Source organism: Caretta caretta, chromosome 3 (assembly GCF_965140235.1).
Source record: "Caretta caretta isolate rCarCar2 chromosome 3, rCarCar1.hap1, whole genome shotgun sequence".
NCBI lineage: Eukaryota > Metazoa > Chordata > Testudines > Cheloniidae > Caretta > Caretta caretta.
In genome coordinates, this window is record NC_134208.1 from 50,533,758 (window position 1) to 50,557,889 (window position 24,132).

The following is a 24,132-nucleotide window of genomic DNA, read 5'->3' on the forward strand; positions in this document are numbered from 1 at the left end:
ACTCCTTTTCGTCTCTTCTCTAGCTAATTGGCACATTGTACTACATGGGCTGAAAATTTAATGCATGTGTCATTAGATAGTTGTTAGCTGTTATTTATATATATATATATATATATATATATATATATATATATATACACACAAGAGTTAATTTGTTTTTCTTTAAGACGGAAGATGTAGAAATATGTTTGTAGAAGATTATAATTTTTAGATACTCCCTTATAAGGGACAGTATTATCAACATGGGAATTTGTAGATGTGCCCTGGAGGGGAGGGTTGGGAACATCGCAGGGCTTTGTGCAGCAGTTCACCAGAGATGCTCTCCAGCTTGTTTTATTAAAATTTTATTCCTTTCCCATTCACTGGTTTGTTATTTAATGTACCCCAAGATCATTGCAATTTTGATTTAAATCAATCCACGCTACATCAGCTGTGAAGAACCAGCAGTGCAGAGGAGTAGAGCCTGCCATAAGAAGCACATGAGGATTTTGAGGTTGTTGGGGGATTAGGGTTCCCAACCCACCAAGATTTTCTTGGAATCTCCAAGAATTAAAGATTAATCTTTAATGAAAGATTATGTCATGTGACCAAACATTCAGGAATATACCCAACCAAAACTGGCAACCTTATGGTGGATGTAGCAATGAAAGGGTAAAGGAACGGGCAGGAGCAAGTTAGGGGAGGTAGATGAGGCTCCTGCTTTTCTCCTCCAATTTAGAACTCTGGGCAATTAAACTTATCCTGAAAATACTAAGAGTAAATAGCACTGCTATTTTCATTTATTTATAGGAATTCTGGCATTCTAAAGGTCCACAGAGATTTGCTATTCCTGCAAGTAGGCAGTTTGCAGCATTTTGTAAATAAGCAATGTTAATAATTGATGTCATAATAGTTCTGTGAGGACTCGTGACTTGGGAGGTGAACAGCTCAGAAAACTTCATTTTAACTGTCTGAGTTTTAGTTATACATTTACCAGGCTTTGATAATAGTTAGGAAATACACAGACAAAGGCTGGCATTCAGTTTTGGATTTGGAAGTCTAGGATTAATACTTATCTGTGCTGCGTTTTACTCACATTTATTGTGTTCAGGAGTCTTCTAAGAACTGTATGAGGCAGAGCTGTTTGTGTGACTTGAAGGTAAGTGTGCTTTTTAAGAGTATTGCTATTTTGTATTATATAATCAGGAATGTGTCTCTTCCGTAACGTTAGCTCAATCCGGTTCCTCTAGCTTGTATATCAAAGTTATTTGGTGATTATATTTAAAGAAAAAGAAAACAAATAGACATGGAGGAAATAATGGAGGAAATTAGCTTTCTCTTCTGCTAGGGATTCCTTCTTGCCTGAGTGGGGTCCTGTGCCCTTTTAGCAGTGCTATTCTATGTAGTGCACTCTCCTGAGAGAATAGTTCAGGGCCTATATTCTTTTTGTGAGCTATACAATATGTGTTCTGCCATGCCAGCCTCACGTGAGGTGGATTTCTAGTATCCCTGGTGGTAGCAGTCTTGTGTGTGCTTCTGTCTCTTTAAGGCTGGTCTGGAGGAGTGGCTCACACAGGGCTGTCTTGGCCTGGAAATTGGCAGGAGGAAGCTGTTCTGAGCTGTGGCTGAGGGCTGTAGCTGCCTATTGTGCTGTGCTGCTCACCCCTCCCTTTCACATACACCACTCCTTTTCTGAGCCTTTTTCCCAGATCCGTAGCAGCCTTTCCCGGCTTTGGTTGGCTCACTGCCCACTGCTTCTTTGCTGCAGCTGCGGAACTGCTTATAACTGAACCTCTCCGCTCAGTCACCCTTTAATTCTGTGCCCCTGAGCAGACCCAGCAGACAGTCGGCCTTCTCTTGGGCCTCTGCTGCTGCAGTGCTGTGCAACAACTGCCCTATCTGCTGCTTGAGTGCTCTGGTTCCTACCCCAAGGTAAGTCACAGAGGGCAGCTCTCTTCAGACCTACCTGGGATCAGCTTTTGGAAGGGTGTTATGAGGTAGCCCTCATCTGCAGTATTAACTGAGTTAACTGACCTGGGCCTTTCCCTTGTATTTCCTCCTCCCCTCCCACTATGCTGTATAGGACTTCAGGTAATTCAAGTCAGGTCAATCTGTGCAAAGTAAGTGTTCATTACAACATGATGTTGTAGGTAACAGATTGTTTATACACTGGTGCCAACTTCTTATGGCGCCCGTGGGTGCTTGCGCCCTGCCCCCATTCCAACCTCTTCCCCCAGAGTCCCAGCCCCAACTCCGCCTCGTCCCTGTCCCTATTGGACCCCTCCCCAAATCCCCGCCCCAGCCCCACCTCCTCCCCTGAGTGTGCCACGTTCCCCCTTTTCCCCATTCCCTCCCAGTGCTTGTTTCGCAGTGGCAAACGCTGGGAGGGAGGGGGAAAAAGCAGGCACGTGGCGCACTCGGGGAGGAGGCAGAGGTGGAACAGAGGCGCAGGTGAGCTGGGGCGGGGATCTGCCAGTGGGTGCAGAGCACCCACCAATTTTTCCCCTCAGGTGCTCCAGCTCCGGAGCTCCAGCCTATGGGTGCTCCAGGCCCGGAGCACCCACAGAGTCAGCGCCTATGGTTCATAAGTGTATTGAGCCGAAATTATTGATGTCATAATTAGGATGGTGCCCTGTTATACTGCATGCTGTACAGACATAAATGTAGTTTTTCCTGAAAACCTTACAGTGCAGTTTAAGACCAGGCATGACAAGTGAGTGTAAGAAACCATACTTAAAGGCGTGTGAAAAGAGTGGAGGGTCTATCACCCGCCCCCTGCCCCAAGGTCACTTCTGCTCTGCCAGCCCCCCTTGTCAACTCTGTCCCCCTGCCTGCCCTTTCCCTTAACCTCTGCTCCTTTTACAGCTCCTAACATTCTACATCCACCTCTCCCAGGCCTAGGGGGAGGGTATTGCAACAGGTTTCACTCTCCCCCTTCTTGGACCTGGTATTGCGGGGAAGGCTAGCAGAAGCATAAGAACATAAGAATGGTCATACTGGGTCAGACCAAAGGTCCATCCAGCCCAGTATCCTGTCTGCCAACAGTGACCAATGCCAGGTGCCCCAGAGGGAGTGAACCTAACAGGTAATGATCAAGTGATCTCTCTCCTGCTATCTATCTCCACACTCTGAGAAAGTAGAGGAGCTGTTCTGTTGTTCACAGGAAAGGAGGAGAAAAACAGAGCTTCCCTGATCTCCTGGGCTCTTTCTACTTCCCCTCTCCTCCAGGGCGAGGGACCCGGATGGCTCCTCTGCTCTTCCCCCCTCCACTGGCTCAAGGGAACTCTGGACACTAAGAGTAAAGCTCTGCTGTGCAGGAGATAAAACTTTATCCAGGGGTGGTCCCAGACTGTGGAACTAATGGTCATCACAAACCCGAGTGCTACTGGTTCCAACTCAAGTTTGAGGCACAGTTCTTTGACTTTACCTTCTCACACACACACACACACACACACACACCAGATATTTAAAAAAAAAAACAATCTACCAAAACAAGACAAAGTGCACATGCTCTACTTATCCTCTCCCGCAGGGGGAGGAGAGAACAAAACACACAACAGATGTTAGTCATGTTGCTTAATGACTTTCTTGAAGGTGCTCAGATATTATAGTGATGCATGTGATATAAGGACCTATATAGACTAAAACAGTGTCAATGCCTGAGGGGAGAGAGCTCTACCTGCTTTCCACAGCAGCCCAGGAGGCTTTCCCCACTTGCCCCAAAATATAGGCAAGTGGGGAAAGCCACCAATTGGAGCAGGTTTTTCCTCAGGCTGTACGAAATGTGTGTTCCCCTCCACAAGCCAACTTGCTTATTTGAAATTTTATTTTCTGGGTCAGTGACCTGGAAAGCTTTAAGCACTGACACTGGGAGAAAAGGGGTTAGAAAGAAGAAAGTTTGCTATAAGCGCATGTGGGTACAAAGGTAAGCAACTGCACAACTTTGATTAATGGTGATTTTTTGGAGGATGGAGCAAGGTACAAAGTGAGACTTTGGTGAAAGAGGGAGTTGTCATCAGTTGACGGGTATGTGTGCTCTCTCAGTATGCTGTCCCAGCCCTGTGCAGATAGTTGGTTCAACAGACCGCAATAGTACTCTGACTGCTCCCCACACCAAGGTGCAACCTGGAACTGGGGTACCGCTGAGCCCTGTCTCACCAGCCTGGGCTCCCTCTCATACTGTGCCTGACAAGCTGCAGACCTCTCCCAGTCCTACACTCACACAAACCTTTACACCAGCAGGGACACACTCAGCTGCAGTTACATGAAGGCTTCTCCCCAGTTCCACAGCCTAGGAGCCCAGAGCTGTACCATCTTGCCCTGGTCAAAATCCTGAGCAGTATAAATGTATTACCTAGTCCACCCCTCCCTCTATGTGGAGAGGACAATGCCCCAACCCCTGTGCCTGAGCAGATTCCTCACACACTTCAAGCAAACCATACTATTTTAGGTATAAATATAAAACAAGTTTATTAAATATGGAAAGATAGATTTTAAGTTATTACAAGTAATAGTGATTATAAGTGATAGCAATCAAAGATGGCTACCTAAGAAATAAAATTCCAATCTAAGTCTTATAAACTAGATAGGATTTGAATCAAGCAGTGTTTCACCCTGTTAGATAGAACAAACAGTCCATCAAGCATCCATACATGGGCAGGGCTTCCTTCTTTCCTGCCTGGGACCCTCCCCAGTTCAGCCTTTGTTCCTAAGACGTTGTGTTGTAGGGGAGTGAGGCCCTGTCATGATGTCACTTCCCCCTTTTATATCTTGTTCCAACATGCTGGAAAGATCTTTTGCTGTGACTTGAGTCAAACAGTTCCCATTGTGTAGTGCTATCTCTGAGAGGTTTCTGTTGTCCCCAGTTCCTGGGGTAATCCTTGTGAGGGTGTGTATCTCCTCAACAGGCCATCAACATTGTTTGGCTTTTTTATTGTTGTACCTGAAAGGCTGCTTGTGCGTGTTCCCATCCTCACATGTTTCAGTAGCACATACATAGCAAAAATTTATAACTTCCTATACAATGAGAGCACACACAACTTAACAGGATATTAATGTTCAACATACAAAAACTTTTAGAATGATACCTCACAAGGCATATGTTGTACAAAACATATCAATATCACCATGGTGAATATAAGGTGCAGAATGTCTCTTTGGGGCAGAGTGTCATAAGTACTACCCAGAAAGAAAGACCATGGCACTGTTCAGTGACAAATGCTCTTGGCCAGGTTTATTGCCCTCAAGGCACAGTCCCAATTCCTTGGATCGGTGGTTACAGGTAGGCTAATACACGAGTATCTAATGGCAAGGAGTGGCTCAGTCATGAGGTACCCCAACATTTATAGACTGAGACAAACAACTTACATACCACCTTTTGTATTTCATGACATCTGCTTGTTACCTCCCCTTATATCTTGCTCCAGGTGTCTCGGGCAAAACATCCCTAGTCATCACTTCCGTCAAACCCTCTTATCTGGTGTTAGGTCAGGACGTACCTTCGTTAATCTTTTGAAGTGTGTTCACACGCGTGCCCAGTGTCTGTTGCTTCTTAGGAGTGCCTGTGTTCGAGCAACACTAGCAGTGCCCTTGCCAAGTTCATGTATCAGACAGTGAACCTTGTAAACATCTGCTTTAATACATGGATTTAATATGGTTCAGGCCTCAGATCTTATACCAGGCCCAGTGCTCCAGGCTCTCTCTCCCTTTCTCTCCCCTATAGGAGTATACAGAAGAATAGGACAGGTTAGAATAATGCATTTTTGCAAGTTAGTGGGAAGATAGTGGAAGAACTGTAATAGCTAGCCACACACAAATTCTATTATGCCTTGTTAATTTTCCATCAGTTCAAAGGCCTATAGATGGAAACCTTGCTCAACCGCAAAATAAAGAAAAGTAATTTAAGCTGAGAAGTATTTTCAAAATGCAAGTAACATGTAGAGTGCTGTAAACTCTTTGAAACTATGAGCCAAATATTTAGGGGCAATTTAAAGCTTTAACATACAAACTGCAGTCATAAGAATCCCTTCACTACTAGCTGTGCACCTGCTGCCATCATCAGCTGAGAACATATTTAACTTTAAAAAAAAATCAGAAATAATAGTTTATCTACTGACAGTATAAATAACACCAACTATTACTATAACGAAAAGCAAGGTCAGGAAAAAAAAAACACTTTCTTCTGTTTTCCTCCTCCATTTCTTTGGGAATTTGACTGTGCTTTGTGTCTACTTAGCCTATACTCCTTCCTCCGCAGATTCAGTTTGCAGCTGATCTACATGGGCAGGCACCTTCACTTACTGTAGTTGAAATAATTATTACTGTTATAACCTGCAGGATTGGGGTTTAGTCCACTTCCCCCATTTGTTTGTGGTTTTCACACAGCAATGTGAGACAACACATTTTAAAACCAGGAAATTGTAATTGTAAACTCACAAGTATTGTCAAGTGATTGATAACAAGTGTAACACCTGGGTAGAAGGGTGGACTCTACATAATTAGCCATACCCAAATCTGTTCATAGCCCCTGTTCCAGGGCTCTGTTTATTATCCCAGAAAGAAACGGTAGAGAGACAATATAAAATAACAATCTCATTCTCAAACTAGATTGTGCTCCTCAGCCTTCTGTAGCTTCCCAGTCAGAATCTCTACTCACCCTAGGTGGATCCACTTCATAGTGCTCTGTTGTATTTCAAGGGGAATGTTCTCCTCTAAACCCCTAATTGATATCATCACCTGATTTTGCCTAGCTAGGTTAGATGATTCCCAGCACCTGTCTGCTGGGCTCCTCTCCAAAACAGGATTGGGTGCTCCTCCCACTATTACAATGTGCAGAAACTTTTAACTCATATTTTTGAACTGATTATATCTCATTCTATGCTGTCCTTTTAACATTCAGCTAGAATCCATGGACTTCTAGGACAGCATAGCAAGTTCAATTTATTTTAAACTGTTCAGAACTTTTGGTTGCTTTGAAACATTTTATACACAAAGGTCTAAATTTATGTCTTCCTAGTGAAACCTATCTAGTGTTCAGTTAAATAATTGCTTTCCCATATCTGAGGAGAAATGGTTAAGGAATAAGTTTTGTGCTTGAAAATTACAGAGCGGGTGAATGGGGTGTTAAACAAACCAAGTGCAGGGTTACTGATATGCAGATAAATGGGGAGAGTGACATGGAGAGGGACAGCAAGGGGGTGCAAGGGAAGGGGAAAGAGATGGAGATGGGGAAAGGTCTGCAAAATGAAAAAGACACTTTACAAACTGATTTGTCTGCCTTTCCAATTTCTGCCTATGCAACTCCTGAGAGTTTATTCTAGGTAGAACTGGTAGTGCTACCTACATTTAAGATTTTCCAATACTTCACATTATAAACGTCTGTTTTCAATTTCTTATATTTCTGCCAAACTTCAACCGTTCAGGTTGAAACAACACCACTTTAATTCATTCCCAGACCATTATGTGTCCTGTATGTTGAATGAAGTCCTATGGAAAAAATAGTATGTGATCATGTAATAAAGGCTTTATCATGATGCATTTACAGAAAGGAGGGGAAAATTAAGATTGCCTTAACCCTAGCATTTCCTAACTTTTGAATGCTTGACTTTGTAACCGTAATGTTCTTTTAACATAGTTTGTGTATGTAATTTGAATATATAGGAAGACTGTTTATGTAATATACATTTCATTTTGTCTGGAGTTTTGGATTTTCTGGTCTATTTAACCTCACAGATTATGCAAACTTTGAAACAGTTGGCTGCGACCCAGTAGGAAAATCACGACACCTAATGGGACCCTTCTGATCCACCATAAAAGTATGATAAGGGATAAAACACATCAGAAAAGGACCAGCATTCTAGTAAACATACTGTTGTGACCACTGCTTTGTCAGTTGTCACATGCTTTGAATTATATAGTGCACAAAATTCTGTATAAATGTACATTCTAATAATTACATATTCAGGTATTCACCATTGAATGTACAATCCTTCATTCAGACTATCAAATCAAAATTGTGTTCTCTCCAGGAGTACAACTCAGAATGCAACCTGCCCTCTGGAATTTATGACCTGGGATTAGATCCAAGAAAGTGGGGTTCTGAAATTTGTATTGTTTAGGAATTTTCACTTTTCTCTTTAAGGAAATGGGGGTTTCCCTCCAAAGTTGGGTTGTGAGCGGAAGCCCTAATAAGAATGCTTCTAGTAGACCTAGATTGGATCACTTAAATTGCAGTGCCAGCCTTCAAGAGTTAGTAACCCATAGGAGACAACAAAAGGGAAACGGTTACAATTTTTCAAAGCAGGAGTCAGTATTAAACTAATGGAGAAGCACATAGCTCTGCGATTACACATCTGTGCCCCTACCTACTGTCATGAGTCTTCTAGCACTTTCCTGCTTGAGCCATGCACCCCTGCTAACTACATTCCCTTCTTGCCCATCCTGCTTCACTCTTCCTTCCACGCTTCTAAGGATATGTCTATACTGCAATTAAAATGCTGAACTGGCCTCTGCCAGTTGATTCAGGCTCCCAGGGTTTGGGCTAAGAGACTGATTAATTGTGGTTTATACGTTCAGGCTTGCCTCTGTGAAGTGTGAGGGTCCCAGAGCTTGGGCTGCAGTTCAAAACCTGAATGCCTACACTGCAATTAAACCCCTTAGCAGGATCCCTGGGCGCCCGAGTCGGCTGGCATGGGCCAGCAGCGTATTTTTAATTGCAGTGTAGCTATACCCTTTGTGGAATAATGTCCCTAATCCTGTATGCTACACAAGCTTATTTTTTTTCTTATTTCCTCTCCCACAATAACCCACATTCCTGTCCAAAACATACAGCATCATAATTACAAACAGCAACATAGAGATTAAATTCTTTTCCATTAAAGTGAATGGGATTTTTGCAGTTTACTTCAATGGGGCCAGCATTTCACGCATAATGTGTACAATGGGAAAACAAGCAATCTCTTAGCACTTCCTGAAGCCTTACTTCTCTGTGCCTAATATCATGTCTCTGTGCCATGTCATATTTAGTTTTCCATACTGCGAATAGCACATACTGTTTAGTGTTATGTACATAATAGATTGCAAGCTCCTGAGAAGCAGAGTTGCTTGATTCTTTCTGTAAAGCATTTTAGCCATATGTTGTGAATTTTATAAAGATACTAAATTATTGTGCTGTATATAGCCCACATACGCCTTAAAAATATAAAACTCCACAATTTAAATGCAAAACTTTTGTAAGAGGAAAAACAAGTCCTGACTTTGGTTTTGTTCACTCAGATTGCTATATTGAAACTGCTTTAGTTATAAGAAGTAGCATTTCTGTAGAGGAATGATAATTTTCTTCAGTATGCTTTGACTTAGAAGTAATGAAAATAAGGAAAACTTTTCATAGTATCCTAACAAAGGCCCTGATTCAGTAAAGCATTTAATTACATGATGAATTTTCATCATGCGTTGAACTACTCACATGCTTGAAGTTAAGCATGTGCTTATGTAACACTGACAGACCCTGGTCGTCGTCAGGTGGGATCCAACCTGGGACCTCTGGAGCTAAATGCATGAGCCTCTACTGCAGGGATTGGCAACCTCTGGCACACAGCCTGCCAGGGTAAGCCACCTGGCGGGCCAGGCCAGTTTGTTTACCTGCCGCATCCGCAGATTCGGCCGATCACGGCTCCCACTGTCCGCAGTTTGCCACTCCAGGCCAACGGGGGATGTGGAAGTGCTGGGGCCGAGGGATGTGCTGGCCAGCGCTTCCTGCAGCCCCCATTGGCCTGGAATGGTGAACCGCGACCAGTGGGAGCTGCGATCAACTGAACCTGCGGATGTGGCAGGTAAACAAACTGGCCCGGCCCGCCAGGGGGCTTATCCTGGTGGGTCGCGGACCAAAGGTTGCCGATCCCTGCTCTACTGCCTGAGCTAAAAGCCATGTGGCCCTTAGCTAAGGCTGTAAAGCAGACTCATTAATCTCTAAGTGGTCTTGGTGCCACTAGAGGGGATAGAGCACCACACCCAGGAGCTACGTGGGTTACACTTACATGCTGTGCTGAATTAGGGCTCCAGGGAGGATGTCTAATTTCGTTCATACACTAAAATTATTATGTAACACTTGTAAAGACCAAAGAAAATATTCAACTACTTGAATTGGCAAGTAGTTGGATTGCAGATTAGTAACAAAATTACAAATGTAATAATAGTTTTTAGATCCTTTTAAAAATTAAGATTTAAATTTAAGATCCATTTAAGATCCTTTTAAAAAATACATTAAAACTAAATTTTTCTTGGAGAAAGTTTTGACTCACTTTGTCTGGCTCTCATATCAAAGGTACTGCATAGAAAAAAGAGGTTCACTGTTGTAAAGCATTTGCCATAAATTGTTTGGAAATAAATATAATTAAGTGATTGTAACCATATAATCCTGACACAGGGAAGAAAGGTAAGCAGCAGGATACTGATCACACAAGTCAGGGTAGGAAAGCTATACCTAGAGAGAGAGAGAGCAGGGTTCTCACCGCTCCATGAAGCTTGAATTGATCAGGGGTCCCAGGTGGTGATGGAGCTGAGGGTCCGGAGTGCTGGAGTCGGGCAGAACCCCAGCACGATCAGTCAGGAGAAGATGAAGTCCCAATGAAACTGATGCAGATTTTGGATCCAGGCATCAGAACACTTACTTGTGTATGGATAGGAGTTTTTGTAGAGAAACAACAATGGTTCAAGGGAGAACACTAGATTTGTTTATGTGTAAACAAGGGAGTATACCAAAGTTGTTTTGTTCAGGCTAGTCCATGGGATCTGATCATTCCTTGCTTTGGGCCATGTTCCTTGAAGGGAGCTCACAATGCAATTAGGGAGCTTCACTATTTTGGATACCAATAAAGGATTTATTACTAGAATTGGTCTGATAACAACTGAGCTGGGTGTGTGCAGGCGTGGGTTCATTAACATGTGGACCAGAGATCCCCATCATGCAGTGATTCCCTGCTTTTCTGATCCCAGAATTCCATGCGGTTCTTTCCTTGGAATCTCTGTTCTCGATTCTATATGCTAATGGAGATGCCTCCTTGTCCCATCTTTGATGCAAATGAGGCTAGGGGAGTTTCCTTAATCCTGTCATCCTTATCCTAGGGCTTTATGTGTGTCTCCCACTGCCTTTTCATTGCTTTTTGTCAGTCTTTTTTCTGATGCAGATTTGGTTCAAGCAGAGGCTGGGGAGTGGGAAAGGTCTTTCAGGAGTCAGACAGGCTGGGTACTGTGTCTTGGTTCCCCAAGAACACAGAGCTGCTAGGTAACACATCTAATTAAGCAGCAGTATTTGCCATTATCACTGAGCTTCATTATAGTCTATGAAAACATGCCAATGTTATGATGATGAAATCAGTATAAATGCTTAAATCAGGGATCTCAGACTCAACTCACCATGAGGGCCACATGAGGACTAGTACAATGGCCCGAGGGCCACATCACTGAAACCTTTTCATACAATGATACAAAAGTATAGTCAAAAATGAAAAAAGTGAAGAGTAATATAGTATGCTATTAAAAGTCAACGTATTAACTTTTTAAAATCTGTAATGTGAAGAGGGGTTTTAATAAAATATAAACACTCAGTAATGCACCTCACTCAAATGATACAAATGCATTTACTTTTAGAATTAGTTTGGTTAAAGCCCCCGCCCTCTGCCCCAGGCCCTGCCCCCAATTCCACCCCTTCCATGAGGCCCTGCCTCTGCCCCGCCTCGTTCCATCCCAACTTCACCCCCTCCCTGCCCCTATTCCAACCCCTTCCCCAAATCCCCGCACCAGCCCCGCCTCTTCTCTGCCTCCTCCCCGAGCACGCCGCATCCCGCTCCTCCCCGGATAGTCCAAAGCACTGCCAAACAGCTGTTTGGCAGCGGGAAGTGCTGGGAGGTAGGCGGAGGAGCAGGGACGTGGTGCGCTTGGGACGGGAGGGGAGCTTGGCTGCTGGTGCAGTTGGTGCCTATGGTGGGCTGCAGGAAATAACTCCCTGGGCTGCATACGGCCTGTGTGCCACGTGTTTGAGACCCCTGGCTTAAACTATAGTGGAGTGCCAGCTCTGTTACAGTTTAGAGTTAAGACCAGCTCTCTATTTAAAACTGGACTCTTCTAAGTGCTCTAAAACACTCTGATGTGTCATCATGGAATTACCCCTGAGCCTGCCTAAGCCTGATGACTCATCCCTGTGCCAGCAAGTGTAATAAATCATCAGAGCCAATTACTCCAGTTCTTGTGATAGACCATTCAACCAGGGTTCAGCCAATTCACATGTGAAGGCCCAACCATGTGATCCCACTAAGGTATATAGGCTCCTAAAACAAACTGTCTCTCTAGTGTACTTAATGTTGCTATGTGGTTGGGAATGTTTCAATTGTCTAGTAGTTTTAACAGACAGCAGCTGTGCTAGCTAGTCTCTACTCCTTCCTCACCTGGCTGCTAGACAATTATGTTACAAGAATGTTAGGCTTGCAAGGACCAGTCATCAAAAGTTAGGAATGTTAGAGTTAAGTTTGACTGTGTATGTGAAACAGTAATTTTTAGAGGTTTACAACTCAACCAAATCTGTGTGGATTTCCATGGGGACAACATATGGCACCACTTTGATCCCAGGTATACCCCCATCCAAATTTCATGTTTCTATTCCAAAGCCTGGAGGTAATAGAGCTCTTCAAATAAATGTTTAGGAAACTACTTAATGTTGGGAAAACTACTTATTTCCCTTTAACCTTCTTACTAGAAATACCTGAACTGTCTTCACTGAAGCTTCCAAAAGAATTCAACATGAAGCAGAGAGCAAAGATGGAAACTGTAGGTCTGAAAGGTTAAATTATGGAAAAGTTCCACTGAGAATAGGAGCTTAAAATGGAAAGTGTTAGGTATTCTTACCTAGAGGTATTGCTTCCAATAACATAGCATTTTAAAAAAATTGTATTAGAATTATATTTGTTGAAACCTGGTGACATATTTCACATGACATTTTGTGTCTCAGATTTTGTTTTTCTATGTAATTTGAAAAAAAACCCCTTTTTTTACATTAAAATGATGTGAAACTTTTTATTTGAATTTCAAAGGCACTCTTGCTCCAAATTTGCCTGTCAATTGAGGTTTGATCTCTGAAAGATAGTTTAATATGTTAATAATTCTGTAATTGTGTCAGCCTCAATCCTCTAAGGAGATACACACAAATAAAAGGGTTTGCTTACTCAGAGCTTCCTGTAAAATCTATTTATTGTGTAAAAACAGAAGAAGTGGGGGGATGGGGAGATAAACATTAATCTTTGATACTTATAATGCAAGGAACTATTCAGAAACTATGGGCCTGATCCTGTAACTAGACCCACCAGGTTGGAACTCTACACATGTGCCAACACATACAGAGAAAGTAGGATTTGAGGCCTAAAAGATTAATTTCTTAATGTTCCTGAATGTTGTTCTGATGTGCAATATTAACATTAACATGAAAAGGACCTGCTTGTTTCAACAGATACATCATCTTTGCCAATCTGGTTAAAATGGGCACAAATCCTGTTCTTGTAGTCCATGGTGGAGCTTGGGCAATACCAGATGAGTTTGCTGAAAGAAGCATCCTGGGAGTGAAAAATGCAGTTAAGAGTGGCTTTGCAGTGTTGGAAATGGGAGGAAGTTCAATGAAGGCTGTAGAAATTGCTGTGCGGGCCTTAGAAGATGATACTGTGTTTGATGCAGGTATTGTGATTTAAAAAAAAAACAAACTCTTAAATACTTTAAATCATCTTAGTTTTGATATATCCACAATGTTGCCTCAAGAGTTCTCTCCATTTTGTGTTTATCTTTTATTCTGCTTCTTAAGTGTTGTTACATCTACCCACCAAAGATCTTTATTTACACATTTCCTATGGAGCTGATTCAGTGCTGGATGATATGTTTCTTCTTTGTGCTGTTCAGTGATTGCTATTTTTTCAAAAAGTATTTACTGTTGTATGGGTGGTTGAGAGATTTATAGCTAAGGTTGGATTTTAGCAGATATCCTCTTGCTTTTTAGCAAGGGTAGTGAACAAAACTTTGAGGCTTTTTGATGTTTTCTCTCAATATTTTACAATTCAATTTCAAGGTTTAATCTGTTAAATCAGAGTTCCTAATAATATGAGTCCACAAAACAAGAAAAAATCCTATAGGTTAATAAATGTTTAAACAACTGCCATTACTGTGATGCTTCCCAGGGGTATGCAGGGTTGTGAGGCACCTTGCTACCACCTGACCTTAGCATGAGGGAGCCTTGTCTGTGGAGCCTTGCGTGGATATAAAATTTATATTTGTGGTTACAAAATGGATATCTGCAGGGCTGAACCATGGGGCAAAAGCAGCAGCATGTCAGGCCACTGCTCACAGGAGCCAGCACCCAGCCAAGGCTCCTCTGACATGGTTGTACTGTCCCCAGCCCTGCCCATTGGGGCTGGCACCAAGCTCACAGGCAGCTGTCCCTGGTCATACTAGTGTGTGCAAGTGGCTCATATGCTCCCGGAGAGGAGACGTGGACTGTTGTGTGGAAGGGATTGCTGTTTGGGAGTGTGTGAGTCACTTTGTTTATAGAGAAAGCAAGTATAAGTTTATTTAATGCACAACAGAGATTCAAACTATAGCAAGCAGAAATATTGAAAACAAAGGGCTAAATATAAAATAAAAACTTAACATGCATACTAGAGCCTAAACTTAACCACCAATTCACTGCCGGTATATAGAGCAAAACCTCACCCCAAATCCGGCCAGCCAGGCTTGACTGGGATCTTCTGTTCATGAGACAAGTCGAACTGTCTTCTTGCCTCCTCAGTGGAAAGATCCAGAGTTTGTGCACTTATGCACCTCTCTGCGAGCTTGCACCCAGAGGTCCCTGGGTCCATAGATGCCGTGTTTCTAATCAGCCGGGGTGTGCTCCTCCCCCTGACCCATTTTGCTTTGGTCCCATCCCACTCCACCCCTTTGCCCCAAGGCCCCACCCCTACCCTGATTCTTTGCACCCCTGCCCCACCCCTTCCCCTTCCCTGAGCACACTGTGCCCTCTTTCCTCCCCTCAGTGCCTCCTGATGCTGCAAAACAGCTGATCCACAGCATGAGCTTGGCGGTGGGAGGGAGGTGGAGGTGCTTATCTGTGGGGCCCACCAGTGGGCAGGAGGTGCTGAGAGGAGGGGGAGGTGCTGATGGGGGGCTGCCAGTGGATGCTCAGCACCCACCACTTTTTCCTGCGGGTGCTCCAGCCCCAGAGCACCCATGGAGTCAGTGCCTGTGCCTGGGTCCCAGTTAATTAATCTCTCTGTGAATAATGACAGCCACTTAAAAACACAAGGTACCAGGGACTGCTTCAGCTTGATGGGAAGGATGTTTTTTTTTGCTAGGGTATAGATGATGATGTGCAGTTCCATTCATGGGCTGGGTAACCTCCCACCTAGAGATCATCAACTTCAGGACATCATGGCATGGAGGGGAGGCTGGAACTGGGCCTGAACTGGGAACAGGATTTGGACAATTGCTGGTGCTGCAGTCAGACTTTGGTTGTTCTGGAACCTGCTGGCCACAAGTCCCAGCACGTGCTAAAACAGGCCCCTCTACAGCTGGTGCTCTTCTTGCTGTTGCAGGTGGTCCTGCCACTTACGGCATGGCAGTGGGAGATGCAATGCACAACCATCCTCTCCAACATGCTGTCATCTACAGCCTGATTCTTCCAATCCCATTCCAACACCTCTCTGCAGATTGAAGAGGTGGTCAGATCTCTTGATGAAATCCCCATGCATCTTCATCAACATTTATTCCTTCTACATCCAAGGTTCTGGATCCTGGTGTTGTCCTCCCAGGTGAATGCCTCACTTGCATTGAGAATAGTATATTTTTCTGTCTGGAGGGGATAAAAGTTTTTCCTCTTTAACTTTCTGCATCACAGGCTGGGAAAAATGACAAGGGTTTTCTCCTGGGCATTCATTCTCCTCCATCTCTGCGTTTCTCTGCCTTGAAGCTGCTTGGTCCTCAGGATCCTCCCCAACTTCGCAATGAGAAAATCTGTATTTAAACTTTTTAATTTAAAAAAGCAGTTTGAGGGCTTGGGTGTGTCAAGCAACAGCAGAATGGTACTGGTGATAGGGTTAGCCTGTGGTGGCACTGGAAGATGTGAACTTGCTTGAGATCCCTGCGTGGAAGAGAGAACACTTTTTTTCCCAAGCCTCTGGGAGAAAACCGTCCCCCTGTGTCATTGAGTTGTTCTGTTGTCTGGGGTGACTGATGGGCAGATTAATGACTGGAGGGCTTTCTCAAGGCATAGTATTGCCAGCTGGTCAAGTGTGGCGTTGCATGTGCTTCCTGCCTCAGTTTCTTCCTCCCCCAATTTTTCTTTCTCTCTCCCCGAGAGCTTCATATAGCTCATCTCTCCAGCTGGGTCACTCTCAAAATTCAGTCCCTTTTCAGGGTAACAGAAGTCCAAACAACCCAAAAGTATTCTCCTCTTCAGCCCACCTCTGGACTCCCTGTAAGTGCCTGCACTCTGGGGCAGAACACTGCCTCCCATGCTCTTTCCCTGGAGTCCCCTCATAGTCCCAGCCATTCTGGGTTGCCTTTCAGTCTCTCTGGTTCAGTTTCCCTGAGTCTCAGGCTGCTTCTCTAGAATCTTCCAGCCCCTACTTCAGGTGTCTCCCAGAGGAACCTAGCTTGCTCCCTCAAACTGAGTTTTCGTAGTCCTTTCAAAGAAATCAGCCAGCTGATCAGGACGAGCTGCGGTAGGAGAGAGTAGTTAATCCAACACAAATGTGTCTGAGCCCAGCTACCCTTAAATGACCACTCAACCTGTGACAAGTGGACGACTGAGCTACAAAAAGTGGAAGGATGAAAAAATTTCTCTGCTAAGAAACCTGATAGACCGTTTGGAGTTCCTGCTACATGAGAAGGACTTCTGCATCATTATGAAGGGTGGACTAACATTTAGACCAATTTAGACCTAGTTCATTATCCAGTAGCTTAAAACCACCATAGATTCCATTGGAAGAACTGACATGGATCAGAGCCCTTGTGGAGATGGAGGATGCAAGGTGAGTGATCTCTGGTAAACTTATTAGGATGCAAGTAGGTTCTTTTATTATTTTTAATATGTCTTTGGAGTAAAATATGCTTGCTCAGAAGGAACCAGGTGGTAACATAACATTACATTGTGTACCATCTCTGAGGGGAGAAGCAAAATAGGCCTGCTTAGGCAGACTGTCTTTTTCTGGGAATAATACAGTGAGGGCAGGGAACTCTTCAGCCTTGAAATACACTGGTCACCAGGGAGAGAGATTCAGATCTCCACCCAAGAAAGGCAACAGCTAGGAGGCCGGAAGGCTGAGAGTGCTCATTCTTTTCCCTCCCCTCTCTTTCCTCTCAGTACACATGCTCATGTTTGATTGTTGCCTCTTCAGTTTCAGCCTTGCTACCACTGCTCGACATACCTCTTGCATGGTGTCACAGTTCAGGGCAACTGCACCTGTATTTCCCCTTAGTGGTCCAGCAGGGGCAGCTGGATGTTGGACCCGTATTTCTGACAGACTTTGCAAGTGCTCTGGAACTTGATATTCCACAAGCCAGGAAACAGACCTATTCCCTAAGCCAGTGTTATTTTCTGAAGTTTGGGCTGCCCTTAAAAATGCTAATGCCAGTTTGAGAAAAAGCACGCTGCTATGTATGCCCGGTGTAACTATGCTTGTCTCTGTGTTTGCTGGCCTTGCTTGTCTTGTATTGCATAAATACCCTACCCTCCCGCATACAGTACCCTGCACGACTGTAACAGGCGGTGGTGGCCTTTTTTGTTGTCTATCTCTCTGACCATATCAACAATGTTGAGTTATTCTCTTACTCATCTGAGGCAATGGTTGTCCTTCTGGTCTGTTCCTCCATCTCCTCCCCAAAGGGATTGGGCTGGCTGTATCACAAAATGGTGAGTGTCTGCTCTGCCTTAGTCAAGATTGCTGTGGACAGCCCTAGTTTCAGCTCCTCCTCTGAATCCTCAGTACTTGGTTGCCTCTACCCCTTGCATCCTGGACACGTCAAGTGCCCAGGGTACATGGTCTCCCTGCTTTGGGCACTGCTGAGCACCCAGTGCAGCTCCTGATAGAAAAGGGGAGTTCAGGGCTGGGTGTTGTGGTTCTTTGCCTGGCAGTACGGATTCTTCAGGAATTTTAACTTCTGCTGGCGTGAAGGTCCAGTTTGGTGGATCTCTTCGTCTGACTTACTGGAGATTCAGTTATTAGTCTTGCACTCAAATACATATGTCTTTCTGGCCTCACACTACATGTTCTCAATAACTTTGATGTCTGCCTCAGTCCAAGTAGAAGCATGCTGATTTGCTTTTCTGGATGTCATATGATTTGAATAAGTGCAACAGGAGTACTATACAGATGTTACAGTTATAGAAAGTTGTGTACTAAGGTAGGGTCCAAATACCAAAGCAGGTTTTTTATACTGCCTGGAGTTGACTTTAAGCCTGGTATGATAAACATGCCAGAGAGCGTTCCTTCAAAGTAGGAGACCAGGTCATGGTCTTAAAGGCGCTCCAGGCCCATAAAATGGAAGCATCGTGGGAAGGGCCATTCATGGTCCAGGAGCGCCTGGGAGCTGTTAATTATCTCATAGCATTCCCCACCTCCAACCGGAAGCCTAAGGTGTACCATATTAATTCTCTAAAGCCCTTTTATTCCAGAGAATTAAAGGTTTGTCAGTTTACAGCCCAGGGAGGAGACGACGCTGAGTGGCCCAAAGGTGTCTACTATGAAGGGAAATGTGGTGGTGGTGTGGAAGAGGTGAACCTCTCCATGACCCTTGGGCGTATGCAGCGACAGCAGATCCAGGAGCTGTGCACTAGCTACGCGCCAACGTTCTCAGCCACCCCAGGACTGACTGAACGGGCATACCACTCCATTGACACAGGTAATGCTCACCCAATTAGGGTTCAACCTTACCGGGTGTCTCCTCAAGCTAAAACTGCTATAGAACGGGAGATCCAGGATATGTTACAGATGGGTGTAATCCGCCCCTCTGAAAGTGCATGGGCATCTCCAGTGGTTCTAGTTCCCAAACCAGATGGGGAAATACGTTTTTGCGTGGACTACCGTAAGCTAAATGCTGTAACTCGCCCAGACAACTATCCAATGCCACGCACAGATGAACTGTTAGAGAAACTGGGACGGGCCCAGTTCATCTCTACCTTGGACTTAACCAAGGGGTACTGGCAGGTACCGCTAGATGAATCTGCCAAGGAAAGGTCAGCCTTCATCACACATCTCGGGCTGTATGAATTTAATGTACTCCCTTTCGGGCTGCGAAATGCACCCGCCACTTTCCAAAGACTTGTAGATGGTCTCCTAGCGGGATTAGGAGAATATGCAGTCGCCTACCTTGACGATGTGGCCATATTTTCGGATTCCTGGGCAGACCACCTGGAACATCTACAAAAAGTCCTTGAGCGCATAAGGGAGGCAGGACTAACTGTTAAGGCTAAGAAGTGTCAAATAGGCCTAAACAGAGTGACTTACCTTGGACACCAGGTGGGTCAAGGAACTATCAGCCCCCTACAGGCCAAAGTGGATGCTATCCAAAAGTGGCCTGTCCCAAAGTCAAAGAAACAGGTTCAATCCTTCTTAGGCTTGGCCGGTTATTACAGACGATTTGTACCGCACTACAGCCAAATCGCTGCCCCACTGACAGACCTAACCAAAAAGAAACAGCCAAATGCTGTTCAGTGGACCGGAAAGTGTCAGAAGGCCTTTAACAAGCTTAAAGCGACACTCATGTCTGACCCTGTACTAAGGGCCCCAGACTTTGACAAACCGTTCCTAGTAACCACAGATGCATCTGAGCGTGGTGTGGGAGCAGTTTTAATGCAGAAAGGACCTGATCAAGAATTCCACCCTGTAGTGTTTCTCAGCAAAAAACTGTCTGAGAGGGAAAGCAACTGGTCAGTCACTGAAAAAGAATGTTACGCCATTGTCTACGCTCTGGAAAAGCTACGCCCATATGTTTGGGGACGGCGTTTCCATCTGCAAACCGACCATGTTGCACTGAAGTGGCTTCACACCGTCAAGGAAACTAACAAAAAACTTCTTCGGTGGAGTTTAGCTCTCCAAGATTTTGATTTCGACGTCCAACACATCTCAGGAGCTTCTAACAAAGTGGCTGATGCACTCTCCCGTGAAAGTTTCCCAGAATCAACTGGTTAAAATCGTCCTTGAGATGTGGAAAATATTGTTAGTCTTTATGTACTTGGTAGTATATTTAGAGATGCATGTGTCTTATTAACTCTGTTTTCCTAGAGCTCCAGGAAGAAATCCCAGCCAGTGTTTCACCCTAGCTGAGATTTGGGGGGCGTGTCATAAATATAAAGGGAAGGGTAAACCCCTTTGAAATCCCTCCTGGCCAGGGGAAAGCTCCTCTCACCTGTAAAGGGTTAAGAAGCTAAAGGTAACCTCGCTGGCACCTGACCAAAATGACCAATGAGGAGACAAGATACTTTCAAAAGCTGGGAGGAGGGAGAGGAACAAAGGGTCTGTGTCTGTCTGTAGTCGTCTTGGCCAGGGACAGAACAGGAATGGAGGCTCAGAACTTTTAGTAAGTAATCTAACTAGGTATGTGTTAGATTATGATTTCTTTAAATGGCTGAGAAAAGAATTGTGCTGAATAGAATAACTATTTCTGTCTGTGTATCTTTTTTGTAACTTAAGGTTTTGCCTAGAGGGGTTCTCTATGTTTTTGAATCTAATTACCCTGTAAGATATCTACCATCCTGATTTTACAGGGGGGATTTTTTTTTTACTTCTATTAAAAGTCTTCTTGTAAGGAAACTGAATGCTTTTTCATTGTTCTAAGATCCAAGGGTTTGGGTCTGTGGTCACTTATGCAAATTGGTGAGGCTTTTTATCCAACATTTCCCAGGAAAGGGGGGGTGCAAGTGTTGGGAGGATTGTTCATTGTTCTTAAGATCCAAGGGTCTGGGTCTGTAGTCACCTAGGCAAATTGGTGAGGCTTTTTACCAAACCTTGTCCAGGAAGTGGGGTGCAAGGTTTTGGGAAGTATTTTGGGGGGGAAAGACGCGTCCAAACAGCTCTTCCCCAGTAACCAGTATTAGTTTGGTGGTGGTAGCGGCCATTCCAAGGATAACGGGTGTAATATTTTGTACCTTGGGGAAGTTTTGACCTAAGCTGGTAAAGAGAAGCTTAGGAGGTTTTTCATGCAGGTCCCCACATCTGTACCCTAGAGTTCAGAGTGGGGGAGGAACCTTGACAGCTTTTCTGGATGTCATATGATTTGAATAAGTGCAACAGGAGTACTATACAGATGTTACAGTTATAGAAAGTTGTGTACTAAGGTAGGGTCCAAATACCAAAGCAGGGTTTTTATACTGCCTGGAGTTGACTTTATAGAACTAGGGATAAGTAGGTAGACCCAACAGAGGCCCCAGGGGTAATTTTGGAAAGTTGTGGGGGGATGTGTCCGTACAGCAAATAATAGCTCAAGTGTCAGCAGCACTTGATCTTCAGCGGCCCCAGCTCAAGTTTAAAGCACCACCGCTTGAGCTAGAGATTTTTCTGTGTGGATGGGAGTCAGGTTGGGGTAACACTCAAGTTATATCTTGAGTTAACTTTGCAATAAAGCCAAGGATGTATTCTAAATGTTCATAAGTATCCACCAGGTCCCAGTCCTGTAAACTCAAATGAACATGCTTAACTTTACTATTGTGAATTGTTGCATTGACAGCAATTGAGTTACTCACAGTAGTAAATATAAGCACATATGTAAGTGTTTGCAGGATCAGGAACTAATTTTGGGTGCCTCCATTTTTTAAGCTTGATTTTTTTAAGCTCAGCATCCAAAATCTTACACACTCACAAGAGCACTAAAGAACATTCTTTCCTGACTACCTCATGTAAAATGTCAACTGTTTCTCTTTGCGTTTAATATAAGTTGGAACAAAGAGTTTATGAAGTTTGATATTTATTTTCATTTGATTTTTTTCCTTTACTGTTCTGTAATGTGAAAAAGCCCGTTCTGTTTTGTGACATAGTTAAAGTGAAATTATTCAGTTGTCACTGTGGTGTCTCTAATAGCTGAATTCTGCTGTACTACAAATAACAGGGATAAAAATATTCCCCTTCTTTTCTACTTGCCGGAAGGTATAGTAAGGAGAGGATAGAATTTGACTTAACACAAGGAAGTTTAAAGTTGCCCTCTGGCAGGCAATTCCCCATCAGACACTCTGTACCCTATTTTTCATCTCTCATTTTTCAACCCAATTGATTAGCTAGAGTTATTTTTATTTTTACTTCTGATTGGCAGTAGGAGAGAAACACTGAAGAAATATTTCTTTCTGAGAAGTAGATGGGCATAGATGCAACTGAGGGTAAAATTTGACCCACCATCACTTTCCAAAGTTGAACCAATTAAGTTCCACTAGGAGATAAGCAACAAGATGCTAACAAAATGAAATGCACAACCATTAGTAATAATAATAATGAAACCCCATTCCACTGTTCACCAATCTTTCTTTCCCTAATCCTTATGTGATTTTTTTTTGTGACATTCCCCTGGTGTTATCCGGACTGGTGATCTGCTAGCTCATTCCAATCCTTGACTCTGGGAGCCAGCCTTACCCTGCTCTGCTGTGAGAACCCCCACTCTTGGGCTGTTCATGCACAGCCTCTGGCATGTAAGCTGCTCCTTGGATTGTGCAACCAAATGATACTAGCCAATATCTCCAGTCGCAGACACAACCCTAGGAACCTCCATCTTGCAGTGTCCAGTTATGCCCACTGGACGCTACAAGCTTATATGAGTTTATCAATTTAACAAAGAAATTGATGTGTACCAGGCTTGTTATCCCAAGGGGAGTCTCTGACATGCTTCAAAACAAACTCACGGCTTCAGGTAGAATAAAGAAAGATTTTAAATGATTATAAGTCAAAGCATAAGTCAGATTTGGTCAAATGAAATAAAAGCAAAACACATTCTAAGCTGATCTTAACACTTTCAGGGCCTGTACAAACTTAGATGCTTCTCACCACAGGCTGGCTAGTTGCTCTTCAGCCAGGCACTCCCTTTTGATCAGCGTTTTAGTCGCTTGGTGGTGATGTTTGTAGATGGAGGTGGTAGAGAGAGGAAGAGCATGGCAAACATCTCTCCCTTTTATCATGTTCTTTCTTCCTTCTTGGCTTTGCCCCCCTCCCACCCCCTTCAGAGTCAGGTGAGCATTACCTCACCACAGTCCCAAACTGACCAAAGGAAGTGGAGTGACTCACTCGAGAGTCCTTTGTTGCTGCCTAGGCCAGTGTCCTTTGTTCTTGTGAAGCTGGGCTGGGTTTGTCCTCAGCAAGCCCTGATGAGGTGTGAACTGCCCCTCTGCTCTTGGAGAGTTCTTGCCTGGGCTTGATTTAAGCCATGAGGACACATTTTCAGCCTCATAACTATATACGTGAAATTACAACCTATAACATTATAGGTTATAACAATGCTCAGTACATCATGAGCCTTCCGAAGTCACCCAACATGACAAACTTTGCGTTAGATACCACACAGTCATATTATAAGGATGAACATGGGGGTGTAGGGTGTTCCCCCGAGGTCACATTTATCATTTCCAACTCCCACCCATTTTGCTTTCCCTCCATTCTTTGTTTTCCCCCTTCTTCTCACTCCTATACATTTTCCTCTCCTCTCGCCATGGGCCTTAGGGCATGGCTACACTTGCAGATGTAGAGCACCAGGAGTTAAACCAGCCTTTGGAGATCGCAGCAGGGAAAATGCTGCAGTGTGTTCACACTGTCAGCTGCAAGAGCAATGACGTGGCCACATTAGCAGCTCTTGCAACGCAGTGCATTGTGGTAGGTATCCCAGTGTGCAAGTGGCTACAGCGTGCTTTTCAAATTGGGGCGGGGGAGGGATGGGGTGGATGGAGTGTGAAAGGGCGTGCGTTGTGTGTATTTGGGGGGAGAGACTGTGTTTTGGGGCACAGAGAGTGTGTCAGCATGCAGTCTTGTAAGTTCAGTTGTGGCAGAGGGAAGGGAGAAACCACAACATCAGCCCCCACCCCCACGTCTCTCTCTCTCTTTCTCACACACACACACACACACGCCTGCCTCTGCAGCAGAAGCATTTCACAGTAAT

The 24,132-nt window shown here is 44.1% G+C and overlaps 1 protein-coding gene across 9 annotated transcripts in view; it reads left to right on the forward strand.

The window, feature by feature from the left end:
- Nucleotides 1-975: 975 nt before the first annotated feature.
- The window catches only part of LOC125634449 (isoaspartyl peptidase/L-asparaginase), a 258,209-nt gene continuing 235,052 nt past the window's right edge, over nt 976-24,132 (forward strand). For 4 of the 9 annotated variants that reach the window (XR_012667582.1, XR_012667583.1, XR_012667584.1 and 1 more), the window contains exons 1-2: nt 1,599-1,911; nt 13,475-13,695. Coding sequence is in view for 5 of the 9 variants with exons in the window: in XM_075126503.1 (XP_074982604.1) it covers nt 13,503-13,695 (193 nt within the window). In the remaining 4 variants the exon portion in view is untranslated. Of the gene's footprint in view, nt 1,139-1,597; nt 1,912-13,474; nt 13,696-24,132 lie in introns of those variants that run through there. The other 5 variants (XM_075126503.1, XM_075126507.1, XM_075126506.1 and 2 more) reach the window with 5 other exon arrangements.